Source organism: Elephas maximus, chromosome 6, assembly GCF_024166365.1.
Source record: "Elephas maximus indicus isolate mEleMax1 chromosome 6, mEleMax1 primary haplotype, whole genome shotgun sequence".
NCBI classification, from domain to species: domain Eukaryota; kingdom Metazoa; phylum Chordata; class Mammalia; order Proboscidea; family Elephantidae; genus Elephas; species Elephas maximus.
The window spans coordinates 112,436,137-112,462,391 of record NC_064824.1 but is presented as its reverse complement, the minus strand read 5'-3'; the positions used below and the strand labels follow the sequence as shown (position 1 = coordinate 112,462,391).

Below are 26,255 nucleotides of genomic sequence, written 5' to 3'. Positions count from 1 at the left end.
TGAGATGGATTGACACAGTGGCTGCAACAACAGGCTCACACATACCTATTATTGTGGGTATGGCATAGGACTGGGCAGCATTTTGTTCTGTTATACGTGGGGTTCCTATGAGTTGGCACTGACTCCAAGGTACCTAACAGCAACAACAAGCAGTACATAAATCTAGAATTTTGATTTGTTGTACTGAGAATGAGGTGAACTATATGGGTATATATGTGTGTCACATGATTTTATGTGTGGTGTTTGTGTGTGTGTATAAAACATTTTTACATATATACATGTGTATATACTGTTTTCTAATTTTCTTCAAAGTTAACAAATATCCCAATTCTGTTCTCTGACGCCATGGATACGTCAGTTACTTAAGCCATACGAATCATATCGAATGCTTGGACAAAATGGGATGACCTGAAGCTCTAGTCCTGTGTTCTGCCCGAGTTCCTCAGATCAGATCATTCAGATAACGGTGGGTCACACAAAAAGGGTCAGGACAGTGTTTCTCAAAGTGTGCTCAGAGAATCAACTTTATCAGAACTCTGTGGGATACTTGTTAAAATACACATTCCTGGGATCCTCGTAAGATAAACAATTAGAATTTCTTGACCTGGGGGCCAGAACTCTACTTTTATAAACAATCCCACCAAATGATTCTTAAGGCACTGAAACTAAAGTAAAATTGCACTAGAATTTCCTTCATCTCTTGGTCTTTGTAATCAATACTGCCACCACCTTGACCCTAAGGAAAGCTGTCCTTTCTCTTGGGCATTTGCTCTCACCTCTTCCCACCATTGGAGCTCACTGCTAGATGTTCTTTACATGCTCTATGCTAGCCATATTGATTGTCTCCAAAGATGTAGAAATTAAACTGCATGTAAAATAAAAATTCTTATTGAAAAGAATAAAATATTGTAATGTAATTGGTACAAGTTTTGGGAGTATGGAATGTGCAAAATACGAAATACCATCACTTTGTTGATGATCTTTGAGAATAAAGAATTCTATCTGAAACATACACAAATGAATTTTTACTTTTATATGTATTCTTCTTTTCCATCAACTGTTTCCTAAGTTATAACACATTTTATATATTTTTGTATTTTTCAAAGTTGCTATAAACTGTGTAAGTTAACAAAGCGTGATATTTTAAAAGTTTCCATTTTCTGCTCAAATTACAAGGCAAGTTGAGGTATGTATCACAAATTCTCTTTAAGAATGAGTTCCAGGTTGGTCCGGTCCTGTCCTCCTGGGATGCTGGCTCTCACAAGTCCCTAGGACTGCTTCCAGCTTTCTTACACTGAACTTAGAATAGCTGTGGGCAACCCGCTGGTGCCCAGTTACCTGGCATTCAGCTTATTGAATGTACAACAGTAAAATCTGGTTTTGAGACATCTTAGAAAAATGACACTGTGTTAATGAAAAAGAATTATCCATAAGCATATATTTTAAAGTTTATAATTAACATCCTCCCATCATCTAGGATTTTTTTTTTTTTTCCATCATCTAGGATTTTTTAGGATTAGGTATATATCTACAATGAAATATTTTTTTTTTAAATATATGTAACCAAAATGTTCATGTTTGGTTTGTTTTTTCAGTACTAATATATATGTGTGTGTATGAAATCATTTTCTCCAAAATAGCATTGTTTTTTATAAGACAAAACTCAAGAGATTGTTGCAAATCCGACAGCATAAACAAACATAAGAGAGGTTGAAAAGGCAGTTTTAACACATACACTGATGGGGAGGTGAGACTATCATTTATATAATCCAGGTCAAAAAGTTAAATACTGAAGGAAGGAGAGAGATGCTTCTGCTCAAATGGTCAAGATCAAGACTATCTCTAATAAATAAAGCCCCATTCAATTGTAACTATTTCTTTCTAGTCAATTGCAGCAAGCTTTTCAGATTGTGACATAAGTATATTTTCACTTTAGAAAATACCTGAACGACTAAATCCTCCTCAGATTTTACCAATAGGGAATAACGCATAAGAGTTCCTTTGTTCCTTTCTAAAAAGCCACCTACCAAGTTGACCAGCAGTAGTTGTGACTTCAGAGAGCCCCTGTAAATCAAAAAAACAAAAACAAACCCATTGCCTTTGAGTAGAATTCCCACTCACAGAGACCCATAAAAAAAAAAAAAAAATAGAACAGATTAAACCTGCCCCATGAGGTTTCCAAGGCTGTAAGTCTTTTTGGAAGCAGACTGCCTCATCTTTGTCTCACGGAGCAGCTGGTGGGTTTGAACCACTGACCTTTCCATTAGTAGCCTAGTGTTTAACCACCACACCACTGGGGCTGCTACTGATTGGAAGAAACTATAACAACATGGTAGCAGAGAGAAGACTACAGTCAACAGTATTTTACAAACAGAAATGACCAAGTTAGTGTTTACAGCATTTCTCAAAAATGTTTTCTTAATGATTTGTGAAGTATTTGTACCATTTGTAGAGTTTTTAGTGCTTTGTAAATTAAAAATTACCAAAAAAAAAAGTTTTTTTTTTAAGGATTGTTATTTTTAGTATTTTTGATATTATAATTTGTGAAATTATCAATTAGAAAATATCAATAAAGTATGGACATGAAATAGAAGAGACAACACAAGACCCCAAAGGGGTAACCCAATGTAGCTTCTGCTTAGAAAATAGGACAATAATACATCAAATTTTCATTGTACATTGAAATAAAAAAAAATATATATATATATATATTTTTATATAGGGTCTAAGAAAACAGGTGAATAATAGAGGTTAAGGAGCCTTGGTGGCACAATGGTTAAATACTCCTCTGATAACCAAAAGGTCAGTAGTTAGAACCCACCCAACAATTCCATGGGAGAGAAGACCTGGTGATCTGCTCCCATAAAAATTATAGCCTAGGATATCCTATGGAGCAGTTCTACTTTGTCCCGTAGGGTTCCTATGAGTCAGAATCGACTCAAGGGCAAACAACAACATGTTCAGAGAAGCAGTATATAGATCTATTACAATGAGACTGAGGGAACCTATATTGGTATATATATATGTGTGTGTGTGCCACTATATATATAAAACATATTTAGTATTATTCAAAGAATACCTGTATTATTTTCTAATTTTCAAAAATATAACAAAAATCTTATTTCTCTTCTCTGATACCATGAATAACATCAATTTTCTTAGCAACAAGGCCATTGAATTGTTCTTGACAAGTAATCTTTAGGTATGTGTATAGGTATATACAAACATATATACCTATATATACATATATAAATACATATATATATACACACACATACATGTTTCCAGTGCTATGACCAGGTAAATGAATGGTTCCAAGATTCTGGTTTGAACGACCAGACTTTCTCGCCCACCTCAATTATACTATTCCCCGCCCCCTCCCCAGTTACCTAATCAATACCTAATTTTAGGGAAAAAAAAAAATATATATATATATATGTAGAAAGAAAAATCACACCAAATCCCTGGAGGAAGGAATCGAAGCAGCTGGCCTGTAATCTGTTCATTCAGTTTAGGGGGTTGAGTGGTCCAGGAGAAAGAAATGCTAGCAGGTGATACTTTCTAATCTCCTTGTCAGCTGTACATATTAGTAAATAGATGACTGATATTTGCCAGGAATAAAATAATTTATCTCTGAAATGCCCTCAGCAAGATGTCGTCGGCTAAGGATAAGCTATAGAACTCAGGATCTATGAGTCTTGGCTTCCTGGAAAATGTGATGTAGGCTATACAAGCATTGGGATTATTAAATGGAAGTGTTTCATAATTTAAATGCTCCCACTGTGGAAACTGATCCAGAAATGAATGTCTAAAGTAGAAAGACAGGATCTGAGAGAGGTGTCCCATACTCCTCTCTATACTAAACCAAGTAAATCTTGAACATGGTTGTTGGATTATATTCCCTCAGGCTAAAGACAAAAAGGACTCTAAACAAATATTGAGTTATACTTGGTAGACTTCCTTTCTTAGGGGCATGGGTGAGTAATTCTGAAACTACTTTTGTATATTACAAGATTAAACATATAAGTAAATATAGATAATGGGAGCAAGGTTTCTGATTGGCAGAGAAGGGACTTACGAATATGGAAAGGGGGAGAACAGAATTAACCCTGTGATGCTGAATTGGAAATGGAGGTATCAGCATGAACCCGTGTTATTTAATACATCTAGTTAGCTGTATAGATAGATATACCAGTTACCAGTTGCCATCTAGCCGATTCCAGTTCATGGCAATCCCACATGAACTGTGCTACATAGGGTTTTCAGTGGCTGAGTTTTCAGAAATAGATTGTCAGACATTTCTTCTGAGGTGCCTCTGTGTGGACTCAAATTGCCAGTCTTTTGATGAGCAGCTGAATGTGTTAGTAGTTTGCACCACCTATGGACTCCATAGATAGATATAGATGTATATATGTGTATATCTATTACACACTCACACACACATATAAACATACACATGTATATTCACACATATATGCTTGTGTTTATGTTTGTGCACGTGTATACACTCTACATCTATATCTAGCTCTGTTTGTTGAGAAGAACTCAAGTAATGACTCCCCTGTGGTGACAAAAACACCTATAACCTTGATCTTAGTTTCTAATACCATTCTATCAGGAACAAGGGCTTCTTAGAGAAATGGCTGATTCCAGTGTTAGGGTAAAGAAAGTATAAACTGAGCCTGAAACATCTAGTGTGTGAGAGTGAGGAAACTGCTCAAAGAATTATGGGGACATGTCAAAATAACACTGTATTCACCTTGAAGGGGCTTCTACTGGCCAAGGGTGGGGGGGTACTTTGAGCATTAAAATAAGTAATGACAGTAAAGGAATCAAATTGATACAGCTAACTAGCTGTATTAAATAACATAGGTTAATTCCTATTTTTAGTAAAACAAATACATCAGCCTACTCTCATATAAAATAAGTGAAGAAGAAGGGGAAGCTCTTCCTTTCAGCAGAGTAACTAAATAAATGAAGAAATTAGGGAATTAGAAAATCACCAATGGCAATCATCATAATGATAACTGAGTCAAGTGAGAATAATCAATGGATGCTAAGAGTTATAGGTGAAATTTTGAGAATGCATGTACTATTTATATAGTCTTAAATTAGCAAGATATTCATTAATTACAAAGCCAACTATTCAGCTTTATATTGGAGAGACCTAGCAGAGTCTACCATAACCAAGTGATCAGTTAACATCACCAGTAATGAGACAGTGACAGCATGCACCTCCAGATATAATTCCCAGAAAAGACAAAATGATCACTTCTGAGCGCTCCTTGCCCAAGCTGCATAACCATAACCTGATCATGAAGAAACATCAGTCAAACCCAGACTGAAACACATTTTATAAAAAACTTGTCTATACTCTTTAAAAAAATATCCATGTCATGAAAGACCGAGGAACTATTCAGATTAGGGGAAATAGACAAGACAACTCAATGCAACACGTAATCCTGGATTTTCTTTTGCTTTAAAGGAATTTTTTTTTTATATATATAAAGGAACTATTGCGGAAACTGGACAAATTTAAATGAGGTCTGTAAATTAAAAAAATCATAATGTATCAATGCTGAATTACTGATTTTAATTATTTTTCTGTGGCTTAAGAGAGTATCTTTGTTTTTAGATAATACACACTGAAATATTTACAGGCCAAGACACAGCATGCTTTCAATTTACTCTCAAATGTTTTAGAAAAACACGTATGTATATGTACATTCAGAAAGAGAGAGGAAAATCTACAACAAATATAGTAAAATGCTAACACTTAGGGAGTCTGAGTAAGGTATATATTATTCCTGTTACTTTTGAGTAAATATGAATTTACATCTAAATGAATGAATAGATTAATGCACTTGTGAATGAATGAATGAATAAAACCTCAGCTACTACCACCTTGTTCCAGGCCTGCCTGAGTCTTCTACCTGCGTTATCATTTTCCTGTTTCTACCCTATTATCAGTAGGACAGACAGAATGATTCCTTGAAAATATAATTGATACCATAATTCCTCTATCTTTAACCTTGTAGAGCAAAGACTCAGTTCTGTACTGAAATAACTTGTTTACATATTTTTTTCAGCTACCCCTTTTTTTTTTACATAGCACTTTAACCGCTGTACCACCAGGGCTCCTTCTTTCTCACCTGCTGTACTGTAAGTTCCTCAAGGAAAAGACTGCATTTTATTTACGCCTGCCTCACTTTCCATTGACCACACCTATGCACTCAGCACAGCACTGACACTCTGTAAATGTTTGTCTTGTGAAGTTAATCCATTTAGCATCAGTCTTGGAGAAAAATCTGTGATCATTCACTTATTGCAATCTTCATCTTTTTTACAAGTTAAAAAAAAAAAACATAACAGAACATTTTCTTTATTTGGTTCATTCTGCTTTAATCAGAAACATTTCCCTTTTCATTGCATAGGGCTGCTGCCTTTATAGTCCCATCTCCTGCTTTCTCTGCTGCCTGATTTACCTGAAAATCTTTCCACGGCACAGGAGATGTGCCTTCTGTCAGCAGTTTTTCAAATCTCTAAATAAGTAATGTCTTTCCGATTCTTTGCATAACAGGTGAAAAGGTTTTCTGCATCAGGGATATTTCTGTTCCTGGAGCTTACATTACACCAGAAGAAGGAAAGAGGACCATTCGATATTGTTCATCCATAGTCCTTAACCCGTTGTCCTCGAGTGGAATTCTGACTCATAACGACCGTATAGGACAGAGTAGAATTGTCCCATAGGGTTTCCAAGGCTGTACGTCTTTACAAAAGCAGACTGCCACTTCTTTCTCCTGGGGGACGATTGGTGTGCTCGAACAGCTGACATTTTGGTTAGCAGCTGAATGCTTAACTACTGTGCCACAAGGGCTCCTCCATAGTCCTATCTTTCCATTTTTCGAAACCAGGCATCTCTTTTGATACCTCCAACCTACATCTACATAAAAATTAAGGGTTTTGTTTTATTTTTGTCTTTTCCAGATCTTTAATTTTCTTATAATTTTTGGACTTGGTATTTGCCAAGAGCTTTCAACGTGTTATTTCCGTAGAATTCAGTTAAGCTGTGATTACAGTCATGCCTCCTGGATTACTGTGGCGCTTCAGATTCTCCCTAGCTTTACTCTGTATGGCAGATACGCACAGTTCTATCAAAGTCTCCCTTCTCTAAACTGGCTTAGGCTCTAAACAGCTGTCTGCTTTCTTCTGTTACTGATAAAAGTAATCATTGTCTCCTCAGCATGCCTATAAACTTCCATGTTCCTTTTATTCATTTTGCAATTTATGGCTGCATTCACATGTACTATTGACAAAAATGATTAACTACAGAAATATCACCAGATTCACTTCTTGTAAAATGCTAATATTAACAGTGCCTTTAGTAGGAAAATAAAGACAGCTCTACCAGCTCTTTAACACCATTTGTCTCTGTAATTCTGGACAAAGTGAGATCCATAGGAGTGAAGAATAGGTAGAAAAAGAGTAAGGACAAAAGAGTCGCTTTTCACCTTTGCTCAGTTCCTATGGAGCATTGTTGGATCTTTTGTTAACCAGACATGAGCAATTTGATTAAAGGGTCACTATTAAAAAAAAAAATTTTTTTTTTTTAATCTGGCTTAGTGTGGAGCCCCTCCCCCACCCCGCCGCCACCTCCCCCAAGCATACCCCGAGGGAAATGTTTCGCTGGTCATTTATTTGAGAGGTGGACACCAGGAACTGACTTCCATCTGCCTCCCTGATGTATTAACTCCCCACACTTCTGGCCTGCTCTGCTTGTGAGCCTAGCAACTGTGGCATCTAAGAAAGCCTAAGGCAGGGAGACAGAGTGGAAGAAACGGGAGCCCTTGAGGTGGGAAGTGGGTGAGGGGCCCAGGAACTGCCCGGCACAGCTGCAGGTGAAATGAGGGATAATGGGTTGAGGCATTAACAGCACCTGCTGCCAGCTCTCAGGTTTGTTTTAGAGCCTGACCCAGTGCTAAATACTTCATCTCTAAACACAGAGCTATTGAGTGAACACTTCTAGACTCAAATTCACTTGAAAGGTATAAGTCACTGATAAAAAATATTTACATTTTTTGTATTGATTTTAGATGGCCCTCAAATTTATAACTATGGCACTGAAAAAACATGTTTTATATAATACGTGTAGAAGAATTCACAAACTGACAATGATTATTTTCAATGTCAATATATAATGCCAAATAATAAGTAAAAAATATGTTAAATTATGTATATTTTCTTTTTGTGTGTGTGAAATGACTAAGGAATCTGTTTCCTCTTTGATGCTCGGATTAGTAGGAAAAGGCACAGAGTTAAGTTTCAGTAAGACTTCTTTGTGGGACAAAGCCACATTGTCCTGCTCATTTTGCTTCTCCATATTCTTTTCCTATCATTCTGGTACAACCACAGTCATCTCATGCATAGATTGATTTCAACAGCCACAGATAGTTTTTCTGCTTCGGCCATTGTTTTTCACTTCCCATGTCCTTTAGCTGGAGTCCCTGGGTGGCCCAAAGGGTTAGCGCGCAACTACTAGCTGAAAGGTTGGTGGTTTACAACCACCCAGAGGCACATTGGTGATCTGCTTCCAAAAAGGGCACAGCCTTGAATACTCTACAGAGTAGTTCTACTCTGTACACAAGCAGTTGCCATAAGTCAGAATTGATTCCATGGCAAATAACAATAAGAACCCTTTAGCCTGAAAACGGGTAATGCAGGTAAAGCAATTCCCTTGCTCAAAACCCTCCAATGCCTTCCTATATCACTGTAAGGCCAGAGTCATAAAGACGACCTACAAGAGTGCTGAATTTGCCCAACTCTACCTGTCCACCAAGCCTCTCTGACCTCATTTTATACTTTCCCAGCTGCTTTTCCCCTCACTCATTTCACTTTTGCTATACTGCTTTCCTTTCTTGTTTCTTAAACACACGCCAGGCATACTTTTACCCCAGGACATTTGCACTTGCTGTTGCCTCTGTTTAGAATACTCTTTCCCCAAAATCTCCCAAACCTTTAGGCCTTCGCTCAAATTGTATCTTAATTAGAATTTCAACACTCCTCTTTCCCACCAGCCTAAAACACCTTTTCACATTTCTCTGATATTTATCTCCATTATATACATCATCAACTAACATACTGTTTTTCTTATCTATTTTTATCAGCCTCCCTTCACTAAAAAACTCTCCAAATACATGGATTTTTATGTTTTTTTTTTTTAATTGTTGTATCCACAGAACTTAGAATAGTGTCTGCTGCATATTAGGCATTTAGTGCTTATGTGTTGATTAATGGAGTAGACTTCCTGCATTGGTAGAGACTCAGATTTTGGTAAAAAAAATATATATATTTTTAAAAATACCACAAATCCTTTTTTCATAAAACAGTGAAATTATTCAGGATGCCAGATCAAGTGATTTCCATTTCACTGATTCAGGAGGGTTCTTATTTAAGAATAAACAACAAATGGTCATTTCAGTATCTTTTACAGAAGCTTATAATTTTCATTTTGTTTTATGACTAAAATTGCCTTTTGATATAAAACACATAATTGCCATAAACTGACATGTCTAATTTCTCTTCAGTTTACTAAGAACCTATGTAATCTCTATCTTTGATGAAGGAAAGAAGGTACACAGGGAAGCTTTTCTTCTTTTTCAGTATTTTCTTAAGGTTTGCACATAATAAAGAGTCAAATGAGTAGTAATTATATGGGGCATTCATTATTACCTATCAAAAATACCCCTTAATTAGTTCTTAATAGTTTTCTGGTGCTGTAGGTCTATGTAACAAGAGGCGTAGTTTTACCTTACACTCATCACAGCCACAGTGGGATGCCAGACATACTTGCCAAAAATGCTGCATTTAATTTCTACTTTCATCAATGGCACCTAGAAATTATAATTAACATGAAATGCTACAGTGAATTCAAAGTTAAGACTATCTGAAGTACAGCCAAGCCATCACTATTGAACTTTAACGTGTGTATTGTATAAAAGAATAAATAACAAGTGACAAGATTATTCCTAAGTAATTCCTATATGTTAGATTGAAATTAAGGGACTACAAGCAAGACAGGTCAAATAAACACTATAGGGACTGTGGAACTACAAATTGATGCAATGGGTTATAGTCACCGAGTTCTTGAAAGTGACAGCTAGGGTTTTTCCTTTTGGTCAATGATTTAGTTATTCTATAATTAAGGTATCTTCCATATTCTTACATGCTAATCCTATGCCTACTCCATTCAAATAGGTCTAAAAATTTAGTTTTTTCAAGAGACTACACCTATTTCTACCACATTTATGAAAGGGGTATCGATGCCTCTCCTTTGGTTTTAACTCCACAACAATCATCTACCTATATAATTTAACTGACAATCTGAAGAAAAGGAGGAAATGATCATTTATATTGTGCAAGAGAGTGAATAAACAAATATCTGTTTAATTTTGGAATGTATTATGTGATTCACACAAGGATATTGAACTTTTAGAAATTATGTTTCACAATACATTAATCTTATTTACTAAGAACATATTTGATGGACAAGGGGTTAGGTGATGAAGGTGAATTAGACTGAGAGGCTTTTAATTTTTCTTTGAAGAGTATGAAATCCAGTGTCATGGACTGATGTTTACCATTGTCTTTTGATAATCAGGTAGTCTTTAATGTCATGTTAAAATAATGATAGGATGTAGCAATAAAAGGACATGGACTGTGATGTTGGAAGGCCCAGGGTTACAATGTCTGGCCTACTATTTATAGCTGTTATTTAACATCTCTGATGCTCAGTTTCTTTATAATATGGTGAAAACATTCTCTAACTTGCAGTGTTACTTGTGATGATTAAATATAATCATGTGTCTAAAGTGCCTGCAAGAATAAGTACTAGCTATTTTTATTACAGTTATTATTAAAGAACATAAGAATTGAACTGTCTATATCTACTGAGTTATACAGATGACATAACCTTGCTTGCTGAAAAAGAAGAGGACTTGAAGCACTTACTGATGAAGATCAAAAACCATAGCCTTCAGTACGGATTACACCTCTACATAAAGAAAACAAAAATCCTCACAACTGGACCAATAAGCAACAACATGATAAACAGAGGAAAGACTGAAGTTGTCAAGGATTTCATTTTACTTGGATCCACAATCAACATCCATGGAAGCAGCAGTCAAGAAATCAAAAGACGCATTGCATTGGGCAAATCTACTGCAAAAGACTCCTTTAAAGTGTTAAATAGCAAAGATGTCACCTTGAAGACTAAGTTGCACCTGAACCAAGCCTGGTGTTTTCAATCGTCTCATATGCATGCAAAAGCTGGAAGATAAATAAAGAAGATTGAAGAAGAACTGACGTCTTTGAATTGTGGTGTTCGTGAAGAATATTGAATATACTATGGTCTGCCAAAAGAACTGACAAATTGTCTTGGACGAAGCACAACCAGAATGCTCCTTAGAAGCAAGGATGTTGAGTCTTTGTCTCACATATTTTGGGCATGTTTTCAGGAGGGATCACTCCCTGGAGAAGGACATCATGCTTGGTAAAGTAGAGGGTAAGCAAAAAAGAGGAATATCTTCAAGGAGATGGATTGATATGGTGGCCGCAACAATGGGCTCAAGCATAGCAACAATTGTGAGGATGGTGCAGGACTCAACAGTGTTTTGTTCTGTTGTACATAGGGTCGTTATGAGTTGAAACCCACTCAACGACACCTAACAACAACATCACTCTAGCTAGATTTCATACCCTCCTAGATGATAATTTTTATCCTAATTATATAAATACTCTAAAATTGATATAAACAACCAATTTCAACAATAAAGTAAAAATCACTTGGCCAAGTATACGGGGAAAAGATTTTGAGGAGATTCAGCCCCTGTTACTTTTACGTAAAAGATAAGTTTTATAATGACATGTGTAAAGACCTGGAGTTAGAAAACCAAAAGGGAAGGACACGCTCAGCATTTCGCAAGCTGAAAGAACTGAAGAAAAATTCAAGCTTCGAATTGCAATATTGAAGGATTCTGTAGGAAGGATATTAAACATCGCAGGAAGCATCAAAAGAAGATGGAAGAAATACACAGAGTCACCATACCAAAAAGAATTGGTTAATGTTCAACCATTTCAGGAGGTAGCATATGATCAGGAACCAATGGCACTGAGGGAAGAGGACCAAGCTGCACTGAAGGCATTGGCAAAAAAAAAAAAAAAAAAAAAAAACACCTAAACCCATAAGGCCCCAGGAATTGACAGAATACCAATTGAGATATTTCAACAAAGGGAATGCTGTGCTGGAAGCGCCCACCCATCTATGCCAAGAAATTTGGAATACAGCTGCCTGGCCAACCGACTGGAAGAGATCTAACAGAATAAGGAAATTATCAAACAATATCATTAATATTACATACAAGTAAAATTTTGCTGAAGATCATTCAAAAGTGGCTGTAGCAGTACATCAACAGGAAACTGCCAGAAATTGAAGCAGGGTTCAGAAGAGGACTTGGAACCAGGGTTATCATTGCTGATGTCATATGGATCCTGGCTGAAAGAAAAGAATACCAGAAAGATGTTTACCTGTGTTTTATTGACTATGCAAAGGCATTTGACTGTTGGGATCATAACAAATTAGGATAACATTGTGAAGAGTGAGAATTTTAGAACACTTAATTGTGTTCATGAGGCACCTGTACATAGATCAAGAGGCAGTCGTTCGAACTCAACAAGGGGATACTACTTGGTTTAAACTCAGGAAATGTGTGCGCCACACTTGTATCCTTTCACCATACTTATTCAATCTGTATGCTGAGCAAATAATCTGAAAAGCTGAAATGGATGAAGAACAGGGCATTGGGACTGGAGGAAGGCTCATTAACAACTTGCATTCTGCAGATGACACCACCAGTGTTTTATTCTGTTGTACATAGGGTCACTATGAGTCGGGTTTGACTCCATGGCACCTAACAACATTTTTCTTTTGGTTTGTTCCCTCCAATCTCAGAATTCAATCTAATCCATACTATTCAGTATAAAATAGAGTGCAAATTTATGTTTTAACAATGACAAAACTGAAATGTCTAGAATACTCGAGTTATTCTAAATGATTAGGGCTTTCCTCAACACCCAGCCTATCTTTATGGATTAAATTTTGTTGGATTAAATTTAAATAAACTGCAATAAGTAAGAAAAAATTATTTCTAACTCTTACAAAATTTAAATAATCTCATGAGATAATCTCTGTGTTTCAGTTGGATATCCAAAAACCAAACCAAACCAAACCCAGTGCTGTTGAGTTGATTCCAACTCATAGCGACCCTATAGGACAGAGTAGAACTGCCCCATAGAGTTTCCAAGGAGCGCCTGGAGGATTTGAACTGCCGACCCTTTGGTTAGCAGCCGTAGCACTTAACCACTATGCCACCAGCGTTTCCAGTTAAGAGCTCAGGCTGCTAACAAAATGTTTGGCAGTTCGAATCCATCAGCTGCTCTTTTGAAATCCTATGGGGCAGTTCAACTCTGTCCCTCTCACCTACAGGGTCACCATGAGTTGGAATCGACCTGAGGGTAACTGTTACTTTTTAGTATGGATTTTGAGAAATATGATCTGGCAATACAATCTGCCAATGAGGTGAGTGGCACTTTGGGGCCACTGATCTGTGGCATGACAGTATGCCACTGAGAACTAGGTAGATAATTTATTGCTGGCGCCTTTCCATTAGGTTATGTGGGGAACGTTTGGTTTTCCATGTATGACACAGAAAAATCAAAACGAACCCATCAGGGCTCCCTAACCATCACCCAGGAAAGCCATGATTACACTTGCAAGCCTTACCTCACAGAATTAAAGTAGGGGGAAAAAAGACAAAAGTTTGTAAAACTGAAACATCCAGCAAGCATCACCTAATAGAATGCTCAACCTACACAACTATGAGTCTACAACTCTCCAGCTCTGGTCTGCTGAGCTTCATGCATTTCAAAAGGGACCTTCCTTGACGCTAAATGATTACCCCCCCCCCAAAAAAAACCCCAGTAATGCCTTACCTCTGAAGTGCAGAGGCACAAAAATGTGGCTGGCGTACAGTTTAGGCCAATGGTAATGAAAGGGACAAAGAAATGCAGCATTTTTCACAGATTTAAATAACTGTCTCTCAAAATCTTATAGTATACTAAATTGACTCCTCTAATATACAATGGCTTTATTGCATGTTGAAAACACTTGTTTTCAATTTTTAGAAAACAGTGAATTTTTCGATAAAATAATTTTCTAATAAATAGTAAAAAGCTGATTTACCGTCTATAGTAACTTAAAAATTAATGAACTTATATCTAAACCCACTGATTAATTTCAATGATGCTAATGTAACTTTTGAACATTATGCATTTTAGAAAATACAAGCAGTAAGTCATTTTTTATGAATGCCTTGAGAAGCAACCGATAGCAGTCCAAATGCTAGAAGATGTGCCAGTCAGTCATGTTTGTGAATTCACCATTTTTACTTTCATTATTAGTGATACTCTGAAAAAAGACATAATGCCCACCTTAATTAATTAATCAGTGCATCTTTCCTTTAGAAGAGTTTCCTCTGTGTTTTTAATGAAGTGATAGATGGTTTGGAAAACAGAGGCTTGCTGAACATAAGCGATAAAATACAGGAAGGTAACAGATATCCAGAGAAAAATGAGGGAAAAGAGGAGAAGGTGTATGTGCCTGAAACGGAAGGCATGTTAAAATTAAAGAACAATAATTGATGAAGGAAAAATTAAATTATTTCAGGGGCAACATTAGGGGTTGACTAAAAGATAACTTGAGAAGTCTGATGAGGTCCTTGTCAGAGAATTCCAGTAGCAGTGGAGATTGACTAGAACATTATTGAAGAAGAAGGATGAGGATAGAATTTGGTCATATTATAGAGAAACAAAATTATATATTTACATGTTTCTTAAATATTGATTTAGTACGAATTTTGTGCTATGCCTTGTGCATCCTTGTAAATGGAAGGGAATGAAAAGTAATCAAACTGTGACTAAAGAACATGGCATAATTTCTGGAATACAGAAGCCACCATATAAAACAGATTATTTTCCTTTCACTTCTTCCTTTCTTCATCCTTCCCTCCCTCCCTCTCTTCTTTCTCCCTTCCTCCTTCCCACCCTCCCCTCCCTTCCCCTGCCCGCCCTCCCTCCTTCCTTCCTTCCACATCTACTTAAAAATTAGCGCCTATTATTATAACAATTGTGAAAGTAGAGAAGAAAGCTCAGAGTTACAGGAGAGAAGAATTTAGTAAGCAAACAATTATAATGTGGCATAATAGTTGCAACAACAATATCTAAAACATACTGAGTTATATATCTCAGGGACTCTTATAAGCATTTCATATGATTAATCATTTAGTCTCCATCATGCTCTTACACAATAGGTATTACTACTATTTACGAAAGAGAAAATCAAGACACAAGGATGTTAGACAATTTGCCCCAATCCATACATCTAATATGCAGCAGAATTTGGGTTTAAATCCACGCAAAATGGCTGTGTGCTACTACTGTGCTATACTGCCTTTTATAAATACAAGAAAATATTGGATGTAAGCCCATAAAAAATAAATCACATTAAGTGCATTTATTCACTTATTTTTTTTTCCAACTATATCTGTTAAATCACACTATTAGAGACATCAGTCATTACACAAAATGCCAGCAAATTTGTAGTTTGCCTCATGAGGGGAAAAAATCCTCACTTATCTTTAAGTTCAATGTCTCTTTTAAGTACTTTACCAAAAATCATTAGTGTAATTCTATGGTACAAAATTTTCCTTGTTGGTCTCTTAGGGTACCTAGAGGGGCAAAGACGAACAGCATTTTGGGGAGGTGAAATAAGTCTTTAAGGATAGATATGAATTAGCATTTGAGGTGGAAAACAGTTTGTTACATAGAAGAAATACCAAGAAGAAAGGATTTTTCAAAAGAAATAGTATTATACACATATTAGTTAATTTCACATCATTAAATACATTGTGTTTAATAATTAATGGTAGTTGAAATTTATTTAGTGAGGGCACAGTAGGCCTTTGCACAGTACTTATGCAATAGGAAGCTCTTTGAACTGAGGTCTCCACAGTGAAGCGGATTACAGTATACCAAAAGCAATAATCTAGAGGTTTTTCTTCCTTTGTGTACTGTGATTTATCATTATAGTTTGGAGTACTTCAAGATACTTCCAATTTGGTTAATTTTATACAAACTAGCCCTTTGATGATCAGAATCTTAACAATCTTTTGTCAGGATGTGACCAAGAAAATCTTTCGTACCTCACAAAATTTCACTGTTCTTTTTTAGCAGAACATTTAGAAGAAAAGTTGACCTTAAAGATGAGTTATGTTTTCCCCCACGCACATGTATTCCTAATTTGCTGACCTTTTATGCAATGACAAATGGTTGTCAATCATGTGCTATAAACAAAGATTTTTCAAAATAATACCCTTAATCATCCCATCAAAATAAAGGTGACATTTTAACAGTGAACATAAAAGGTACCATTTTCAAAGGAAATTTGCATTCTAGAACACTTTGATAACAGATGTTTGAAATTGTTTTCCCTGCCAAATATATGTAAGTGCAGTCACTTTTAAAGACTCTTGTATGTAGCTACTTAAAAATGTAAAAACAGAATTTATTGTTTTAAAATACACAGAAACTTATGGCTAGTATACAAGAACAACTGGTTGATCTCAGGATGTGAGAAATGACTAGCAGAATTTTAACAAAAATACTTTTACATAATTGGTTGATGAATTTGAAAATTCTTTACCCAAACTGGTAAGAATAGACCATGACCTACTTTTTCCCTTTAGAGTTTTGCACCTTTGTGAGTAATAATTTGCAGCTCTGATAGCCACTAAATCTAAACATAGATTCAATTTGTGAATCACTATATCACATTACTAAACCAAGATTTTCAACAAGTATAAGCATATTGAGTCATCTTTTCTCACTAACATGCCACTTCATACTATTGTTATTTTTCAGTGAGAACCAATAAAAAATTATAGGCCATAAAATATAATTTAAAATATTGCTAATTGCATCTTCTTGTCATTCTTTTTATTGTAGGTGTGTGTATATGTTATCACATATGTAGTACATAAATACAGTTGTAAATGCCTAAAACATTTTTATAATTAAAAAAAAAATATTTGGAGACCTTCTTGGTAGAACCCTGATAGAACGCTGACCAATAGAGAAATGAGACTAGCCAAGGGGAATAAAGAAGGCAGACTCATGTTGGAGAGTTGGTCTGCTTCCTGACTCTGTCACTGGCCAGTTGGCTGATCCTTGGCAACTTACCTCTCTAAGCTTCTGCTTTCTCAATTCTGAAAGAGGAGCCCTACTGACTGGATTTCAGTAATAATTATGCAGATGTTCTATAGCACTGTTTTTACTGTAGGTAAAGTGATAGCATAATTGTTAGTGGCACATTAGGCAAATAACACATGCCTTCTACTTTGTTTGCCAACTGTGCCCTCCCCCCGCGAGGCATTTTCATAAGTGCCGCTATGCCAATTTTTTTTCATGTTGCTATAAAAAAATTAACATAGCACACTTATGAAAATACCTTGTGGGGGGAGCGCACGGTTGGCAAACAAACATAGAAGGTGTATATTATTTGTGTAAAATACAGTAGTAGGTATTCAATGAATGTTAGCCATAGAATCAGCTCTTGGAATAGTGAGCTTTAGAACAAAAAGCCAAAGATATAGTTATTTTGAATACATACTAATTACTACATTACTTTAAGATAATATTTCTTTAGTCCTGCTGTATCTTCATTGAACATGTGTTCATTGAGGGCAGGTATACTATCACAATCACCTCCCCAGAACTGATTTGTTGCCTGGCACATAGATTTTCAATAAATGTTATTAAACTGAATGTGGCTGAGAAATAAAACCTAGGAAGAGAAGGTACAAGCTTTACTTTTATTTCTACATTCTGGTCTCTGAATAACATTAGGTTCCTCTGGGAGTTCACTAGATTCTATCCGATGAAACCAACACGGTGTGAACTGAATTATGGAGTAGATAAGGGCCAGGCACCAAATGGGAACCAATAGGTTAACTTTTTTTGATGAATTCTTAGTTTCTCTGTCTTATAGGAACTCACAGTGACCAGCTTCTGGATCTTTTGGCTGAGGCTAAGTCACAAGAACACTGTATACTGGACAAGTGCCAGCAGTCAGTCTAGGGAGCAAGGCACAGCCACCAAAGGCAGTCTAGGTCATGAACTCTTTGTGTCTGATTCATGGCAGGAGACTAAATGTCAGCAACTGTGACCATCGCCAGCTCAGCTCTGACACAACTCACAGATGTATTACTCATCCCATTCTGTTTTACTATACAGCAAGAACATTCTTTAAAGCAAATTCAAAAGCCTTCATATTTTCATTGGGCATGTGAATCACTAACAATCTCCTTGCACTTATTTTAAATGGGCTCTCAAATTAGATGTATACTGGGATTTTTCATGTGGCTTTTTGGGAGGGCATTATAATTTTTCATTAAATTTGCTATATTGTATTTCATTTTCTGACAATATCACACAACCTTCTTTTCTAATTTTAATAAAAGAATTATTACTGTTTCATAACCTTAAGGAGAAATACTCGGCATGTAGCCCTGTAAAACAGAGCATTTCATGAGTTTCCAAACAGCAAGGTATTTTATAATGTCTGCTTGGTAATTATAGAGATTTATATCTCTTCGATCATCCTTCACAAAATTCAGGGCTGATCTGTCCAGCTGATTTAGAGACTGACTTATAGGTCTCCACATTCATTATCTTTGATGACAAGCTGTTACATTAGGTTAATGATTTAAGACTGTTATATGTTTGAGAATGGGAGAGAGAAGTTTAAGACTAATTTATAGAAATAGAATCCACTGGTCATTTTCACATTTCATCAAAAAATATTTCAGAAGTTATCTTAATACTAATTGATCACATTGAAGTGACAAAATGTACTGTTCTTACGTACTAATAAGAGAGATAAGTCATGTATCTCCCTTTAGGTTGACACATTCAATTGTTGCTGTTGTTGTTAGGTGCCCTTAAGTCAGTTCCTACTCATAGAAACTCTACGCACAACAGAAGGAAACACTTCCCATTCCCGCACCATCCTCACAATCCTCGCTATGTTTGAGACCATTGTTACAAACACTGTGTCAATCCATCTTGTCGAGAGCCTTCTTCATTTTCACTGATGCTCTACTTTACCAACAAGATGTCCTTCTCCAAGGACTGTTCCCTCCTGATAACATGTCCAAAGCACATGAGATGAAGTCTCACCACCTTCACTTCTAAGGAGCATTCTGGCTGTACTTCTTCCAAGACAGATTTGTTCGTTCTTCTGGCAGTCCATGGTATATTCAATATTCTTTGCCAATACCATAATTCAAAGGTATCAATTCTCTGGTCTTCCTTATTCATTGTCCAGCTTTTGTATGCATACAAGGTGATTGAAGAGACCATGACTTTGGTCAGGCCCACCTTAGTGCTCAAAGTGACATCTTTGCTTTTAACACGGTAAAGAGGTCTTTTGCAGCAGAGTTGCCCAGTGCAATGTTCATTTGATTTCTTGACTGCTGCTTCCATTGGCTTTGATTGTGGATCCAGGTAAAATGAAATCCTTGGCAACTTCAATTATTTTCCCATTTATCATGGTGTTGCTTACGATCCAGTTGTGAGAATTTTTGTTTTCTTTATGTTGAGATGTAATCCATACTGAGGTCTGTAATCTTTGATCTTCATCAGTAAGTGCTTCAAGTCTTCTTCACTTTCAGCAAGCAAGGTTGTGTCATCTGCATATGGAAGGCTGTTATGAATCTTCCCCCAATCCTGATGCTACTTCTTCATATAGTCTGTCTTCACAGATTATTTGCTCAATATACCAATTGAATAAATATGGTGAAAGGATTCAACCCTCACTTTCCTGATATTAAACCATTCAGTATCCCTTTGTTCTGTTTGAAGTACTACCTTTTATTCTATGTACATGTTCTGCTTGAGCACAATTAAGTGTTCCGGAATTCCCAAACTTCACAATGTTTTCTATACTTTGTTATGATCTAGACAGTTGAATACTTTTGCACAGACAATAAAACACAGGTAAATATCCTTCTGGTATTCTCTGCTTTCAGCCAAGATCCATCTGACAACAGCATGAACCCTGCTGAACGTGGCTTGAATTTCTGGTGGTTCCCTGTCAATGTACTGCTGCAACCATTTTTTTAACTATCTTCAGAAAAATTTTTCTTGTGTGTCATATTAATGATATAGTTCAATAATTTCCAAATGCTGTTGGATCACCTTTCTTTGAATGGGACCAAATATGGATATCTTCCAATCAGTTGGCCAGATACATGTCATCCAAACTTCTTGGCATAGATGTGTGAGCGCTTCCCAGTGCTGCAACCATTTGTTGAAACATCTCAATTGGTGTTCCATCCATTCCTGGAGCCTTGTTTTTTCACCAGTGCATTCAGTGCAGCTTGGACTTCTTCCTTCAATACCATCAATTCTTTATTATATGCTATGTCCTGATATGGCTGAATATCAACCAATTCTTTCTGGTATAATGACTCTGTGTATTCTTTCCATCTTCTTTTGATACTTCCTGCATCATTCAATATTTTGCCCATAGGATCTTTCAATATTGCAACTTTAGGCTTGAATGTTTTCCTTAGTTCTTTCAGCTTGAGAAATGCCAAGCATATTTTTCCCTTTTGGATTTCTGACTCCATGACTTTGCACATGTCATCACAATACTTTATTTGTCTTCTGAAGCTGCCCTTTGAAATCTTCTGTTCAGCTTTTGCATCATTTCTTCCACTCACTTTAGCTACTCTGTGTTCAAATGCAAGTTTCAGAGTCTTTTCTGACATCTATTTTGGTATTTTCTTTCTTTCCTGCCTTTTTAATGACCTCTTACTTTCTTTATGTATGATGTCATTCCCTAATTCACCTGGAATTCGGTCATTAGTATACAATGAGTCACGTCTATTCATGAGATGTTCTCTAAATTCAAGTGGCATATACTCAAGGTCGTGGACTTGTTATAATTTTCTTCAGCTTCAACTTGAACTTGCATATGAACAATTGATGGTCTGTTCTGCAGTCAGCCCCTGGCCTTGTTCTGACTGATGATATTGAGCTTTTCCATTGTCTGTTTCCACAAATGTAGTCAATTTGTTTCCTGTGTATTCCATCTGGTGAAGTCCACGTGTACACTCACCATTTACACTGTTGAAAAAAGTACTTCCAATGAATAGGTCATTCTGGTCTTGCAAAATTCTATCATGCAAATCTCTGGTGTCCTTTCTATCACCAAGGCCATATTTTCCAACTACCAGTCCTTCTTTGTTTCCAGCTTTCACAATTCAATCACCAGTAATTATCAATGCAGTTTGATTGCATGTTTGATCAATTTCAGACTGCAGGAGTTGATAAAAATCTTCAGTTTCTTCATCTTTGGCATTAGTGGTTACTACATAAATTTAATAGTCATGTTAACTGGTCTTCCCTACAGGCGTATGGATATTATCCTATCACTGACAGCTTTGTAGTTCAAGATAGATCTTGAGATGTTCATTTTAACAATCAATGAAATGCTGTTCCTTTTTAATTCCTGGCATAATTGAACACATGATTGAAGTAGAACTTCAATATAAACTGGCAATTTAATATTATAAAGGAATTAACATAATCTAACAAAAACCAAAAAACCCATTGCCATCGAGTCAATTCTGACTTAATCTAGGTATTATGAAGAAGCAGCATACAAGTATACTATGCACTGAGTTGATGTTACAAGTCAAATAGTTTCATATAACAATATGTTATTCAGTTCTTACTATCACACAGGAAAAAAACAAAAAACAAAACTATAGTTACACTGGTCACTTTTGTCAGTATCTTATAAAATTCACCAACAAAAATAAATTTAACTCCTTTATGAACCATTTGGATATAAAACAGCTAATAATTTTATATCATATTAAGCACATGTATCTTTTTGAAACTAAAAATATAATATAGATATTTAAAATCCAGGTGATTCAATTTTTTTTAAATAAATGAGGTAAATCTGAAGCAAAATCATCATAACTGTCTAATGCTACTTTAGTGAAATGATTGTGTATAATTCTACAGCTGTTGTGTTTTATTTGTAGATTTTTATGCAATGTTTTAGTTAACAACTTTTATTATCTAATTATTAATAGCTTAAATTCAACAAATTTCTACCTTTGATTTACTTTTTAATTGTCTGTATTTCATAGCTACAATTTAAATACTACATTATTTTTTCAACCACCTGATTTGGAAATATTTTCAGAAAAAGAACTTATTAATTTCTAATCACTGATGTATTTATCATAACCTTACAAAAATTTTTACATATGCAAAAATATTTTAGAAACATGCTCCTAACATTAATGAATATAAAGCCAGTATTTTTATATGTAATACTGCTAGTAATATAAATATTTATTTTGCCACTAAACCAATTAAAAGTACTTTTATGTTGATCAAAATCATACTTTTGGGATTCACAAACCTGACTATGCACCTACACTCACTTGACTTATGTCTATTGGAACTCTACTATGGTAAAAAGCACTGTGTTATGTTGACTCCTTCTCGCCTCTTGCTCTTAGAGATACTTTTAGAGAAAACAGAACCAGTATACAAATAGCTCACAACCTCAGGTGGGAAGGTCACCATGACAGTAGTACAAGCCCTGTGTTCAGAAGAGAAAGAAATCACTTTTTGCAAAAAGTTACCATAAACAAACCACTCTATGAGAGGCAAATTTCTTAATAAGAACAGTTCTTTTTTTTTCCCCCAAGCATTAGTCCTCCATCTTTTCACATGAGTGAAAGTAAATAAGAGACTCTTTGTGAGAACATCCACTTATAGCACTCTGAGAGAGAGAGGAAAAAGAAAAAAAAAAAGCACCTGAAGTTGATAGAAAATAAATATAAAATATAGGTCACCGCCAAATTAATATTGTCTGTATGGCCTTTCCCATTTGCTTAGAACACATCTGGGTTTTTTCAGCTAAATGCATAAAAACTCTTGCTCTTCCACAGATGATCCATTAGCAGGAGTGGACTCTGCTACATCATCATCTAAATTATTTTAAAGCAAGGAGAAGTTGTGGGACCTTTGTACCCAAAGACAAATTATCCTGCGGTTATCCTTAAGTCATACCAGATATACTCTTCCCACAGTGCCCACTCGTATCCTGCTTCTTCTGAAGTCTAAAATCTCTGCAACTTGTGGAGTTGGTGTTAAGACAGTTAAATTTTTTCAATAATATGTGGACTAAATTTGCTTCAGAGGACTAAATAGAGTCTCACATACTGAACTCATATCTCATCCACACCATCTGTATGTTTATCAACATATTCCTTTTTTCAGGGGTTGCATATTGGAAGGTAAATGGGAGAAATTACAAGTCGCGCTACTTTACTGACCCAGAATCACAAACTAAGGAAATTCCTTGTGTAGTTTATGAGAATCATTGTTTTCTCTATTATCCTTATCAAGCATTGCTAAGACAGAGTATGGAGATTCTGCTTTGTATAAAGCTTGACGTTCCTCAAATGACTTACATCTGTGCTCAATAATCCTCTGTGTTATCTCCTCTCTTCCCTGCATCTTCAGTCTCTTCCTCTGCACCTGCTTCAGCCCTCAGCAAATGAACACATTGCCTCCTATCTGAAAAAAGGAGGCCCTTTTATTTGACCCTTCCTCCTTTTCATCTTCACAGCCAAAGAGTTTCAAAGTGCAGTCTACATATTCCGTCTCCATTTATTCACATGGAATTCACTGTTGAAGCCATGGTAATCCGGGACAGTACCAGTTTTAATGCGGAAAGTCCCACAACCCAGAAGCCCCTCAGTCCTGTGGGACAGCTGGTCACTCTAAATTCTTCTTCCTCTCATAATTTCACCTCCATTCTTCAAATTCTGGTAGTTAAACCTCCTATCATTAATCATCTCTCTCCTTTTCACCCCCACAGACACTCCTAGTTCATACACTCAGCCTCTCATAGTTTGTTGTACGAGTCTCCATGAGACTAATTCCCTTACTCCACCATGAAAATAATCTTCCTAAAAGGGAAATGTGATTATATTGTCCAGTTTACTAAACACTCTTTGATAGAGCCTCTCTAGAACAATATAAAACTTCAACCAGATACTTAATGATCTTGTCCTTCTCTACCTGTCATTTCTTTGTTGTTCCTTAAGTTCCAGCCATACATTATATCATTCCCAGAATATTCCATTGCAGCCTCACACTTCTAGGGCTCTGTACATGCACTGCCCTTTCCTGGAATCCACCCTTCTCTAGAAACCCGCTACATACTACTTACCCTCTAAGTTTCAGCCACCTCTGTAAAGCAATCCACTTGCTGCCAGACAGATGAGGATTCTCCTTCTTGCTTCTCCTCTGTACCTTGTGTATTCTTCCATTGTTACCTCATTGCATTAAAATAATCTGTTTCTCTTTCCTTATAAATTACAAGACCCTAAGGAGAGGCACTGTGTATCCCTGTTGTATTCCCTGCACCCAAAAAGTCCCAGTCTCAATAAATAATTGTTGAATTAATATTTAATGAAGTAATAGTTATATTTATTTTTATAGTCCTCTTGTTTGTGAGGTAGAGTAGATAAGAGTACATAGACAGAATCCTGTAAGTATGAACTTACTACTATTCTTTTACCCTACACATCCTTGCATAACTACTTTATACATTATTTCCAATACCTTAGAGTGACTAGAATTATCAAAATCTGGAAAAAGAGTTGGCAATTTGCTTACTGTTCTTGCATCCCATATAGACAGGGACTTGTCTGCAGAAGCTGTGAGAAGAGTATTGGAGAATGGAAAAAACTCAATGCTGTTCACGGAATCCGTATGTCCATACAAGGTACATCTGCATCTTTCACTGTATAGAGAGAGATTAACAGTTAAAGTTTTAGGACTTAGCACCTAATTGTTGTTTATGGTTTCTACACAAATACTAATAAAAAAAAAATCTAAGTACTGAGGCATAGTTTTATAAATGCCAAAATTTAAAGAAAAACTTTTTGAAAAGGAAAATTCTAAAATTATATTCTAAGCACTTTATAGAATTGGTAGCATAATGTTTACTAAATTTAAATTACCTTTAATTTATAGAGTCACTTTGTAAAGCCATCTTTATACTATTTCATTTTTCCCTTTTCATGAAATTGTATAAAAATTGTTTCCATCTTTTGAAGGCATAAGCTAAGAAAAAAAAAAATTACACTAATCCCTAAGGCCAAATAAACTTTTTTTTTTTTTTAGTAACTTTTATTAAGCTTCAAGTGAACGTTTACAAATCCAATCAGTCTGTCACATATAAGTTTACATACATCTCACTCCCTACTCCCACTTGCTCTCCCCGTCTTGAGTCAGCCCTTTCAGTCTCTCCTTTCTTGACACTTTTGCCGGCTTCCCTCTCTCTCTATCCTCACATCCCCCCTCCAGACAAGAGTTGCCAACACAATCTCAAGTGTCCACCTGATATAATTAGCTCACTCTTCATCAGCGTCTCTCTCCCACCCGCTGACCAGTCCCTTTCATTTCTGATGAGTTGTCTTCGGGGATGGTTCCTGTCCTGTGTCAACTGAAGGTCTGGGGAGCATGGCCGCCGGGGTTCCTCCAGTCTCAGTCAGACCATTAAGTTTGGTCTTTTTATGAGAATTTGGGGTCTGCATCCCACTGATCTCCTGCTCCCTCAGGGGTCCTCTGCTGTGCTCCCTGTCAGGGCAGTCATCGATTGTGGTCGGGCACCAACTAGTTCTTCTGGTCTCAGGATGATGTAGGTCTCTGGTTCATGTGGCCCTTTCTGTCTCTTGGGTTCTTAGTTGTCGTGTGGCCTTGGTGTTCTTCATTTTCCTTTGCTCCAGGTGGGTTGAGACCAATTGATGCATCTTAGATGGCCGCTTGTTAGCATTTAAGACCCCAGACGCCACATTTCAAAGTGGGATGCAGAATGATTTCATAATAGAATTATTTTGCCAATTGACTTAGAAGTCCCCGCAAACCATGTTCCCCAGACCCCGCACTTGCTCCGCTGACCTTTGAAGCATTCATTTTATCCCGGAAACTTCCTTGCTTTTGGTCCAGTCCAACTGAGCTGACCTTCCATGTATTGAGTG

The 26,255-nt window shown here is 36.3% G+C and overlaps 1 protein-coding gene across 5 annotated transcripts in view; it reads right to left on the bottom strand.

Moving 5' to 3' along the window:
- SPAG16 (sperm associated antigen 16) overlaps nucleotides 1-26,255 on the bottom strand; it is a 1,001,052-nt gene that overhangs the window by 382,316 nt on the left and 592,481 nt on the right. For all 5 annotated transcript variants that reach the window (XM_049888941.1, XM_049888942.1, XM_049888944.1 and 2 more), the window contains one exon: nucleotides 24,889-25,015. In XM_049888941.1, the coding sequence (XP_049744898.1) occupies nucleotides 24,889-25,015 (127 nt within the window). The remainder of the gene's footprint in view (nucleotides 1-24,888; nucleotides 25,016-26,255) is intronic.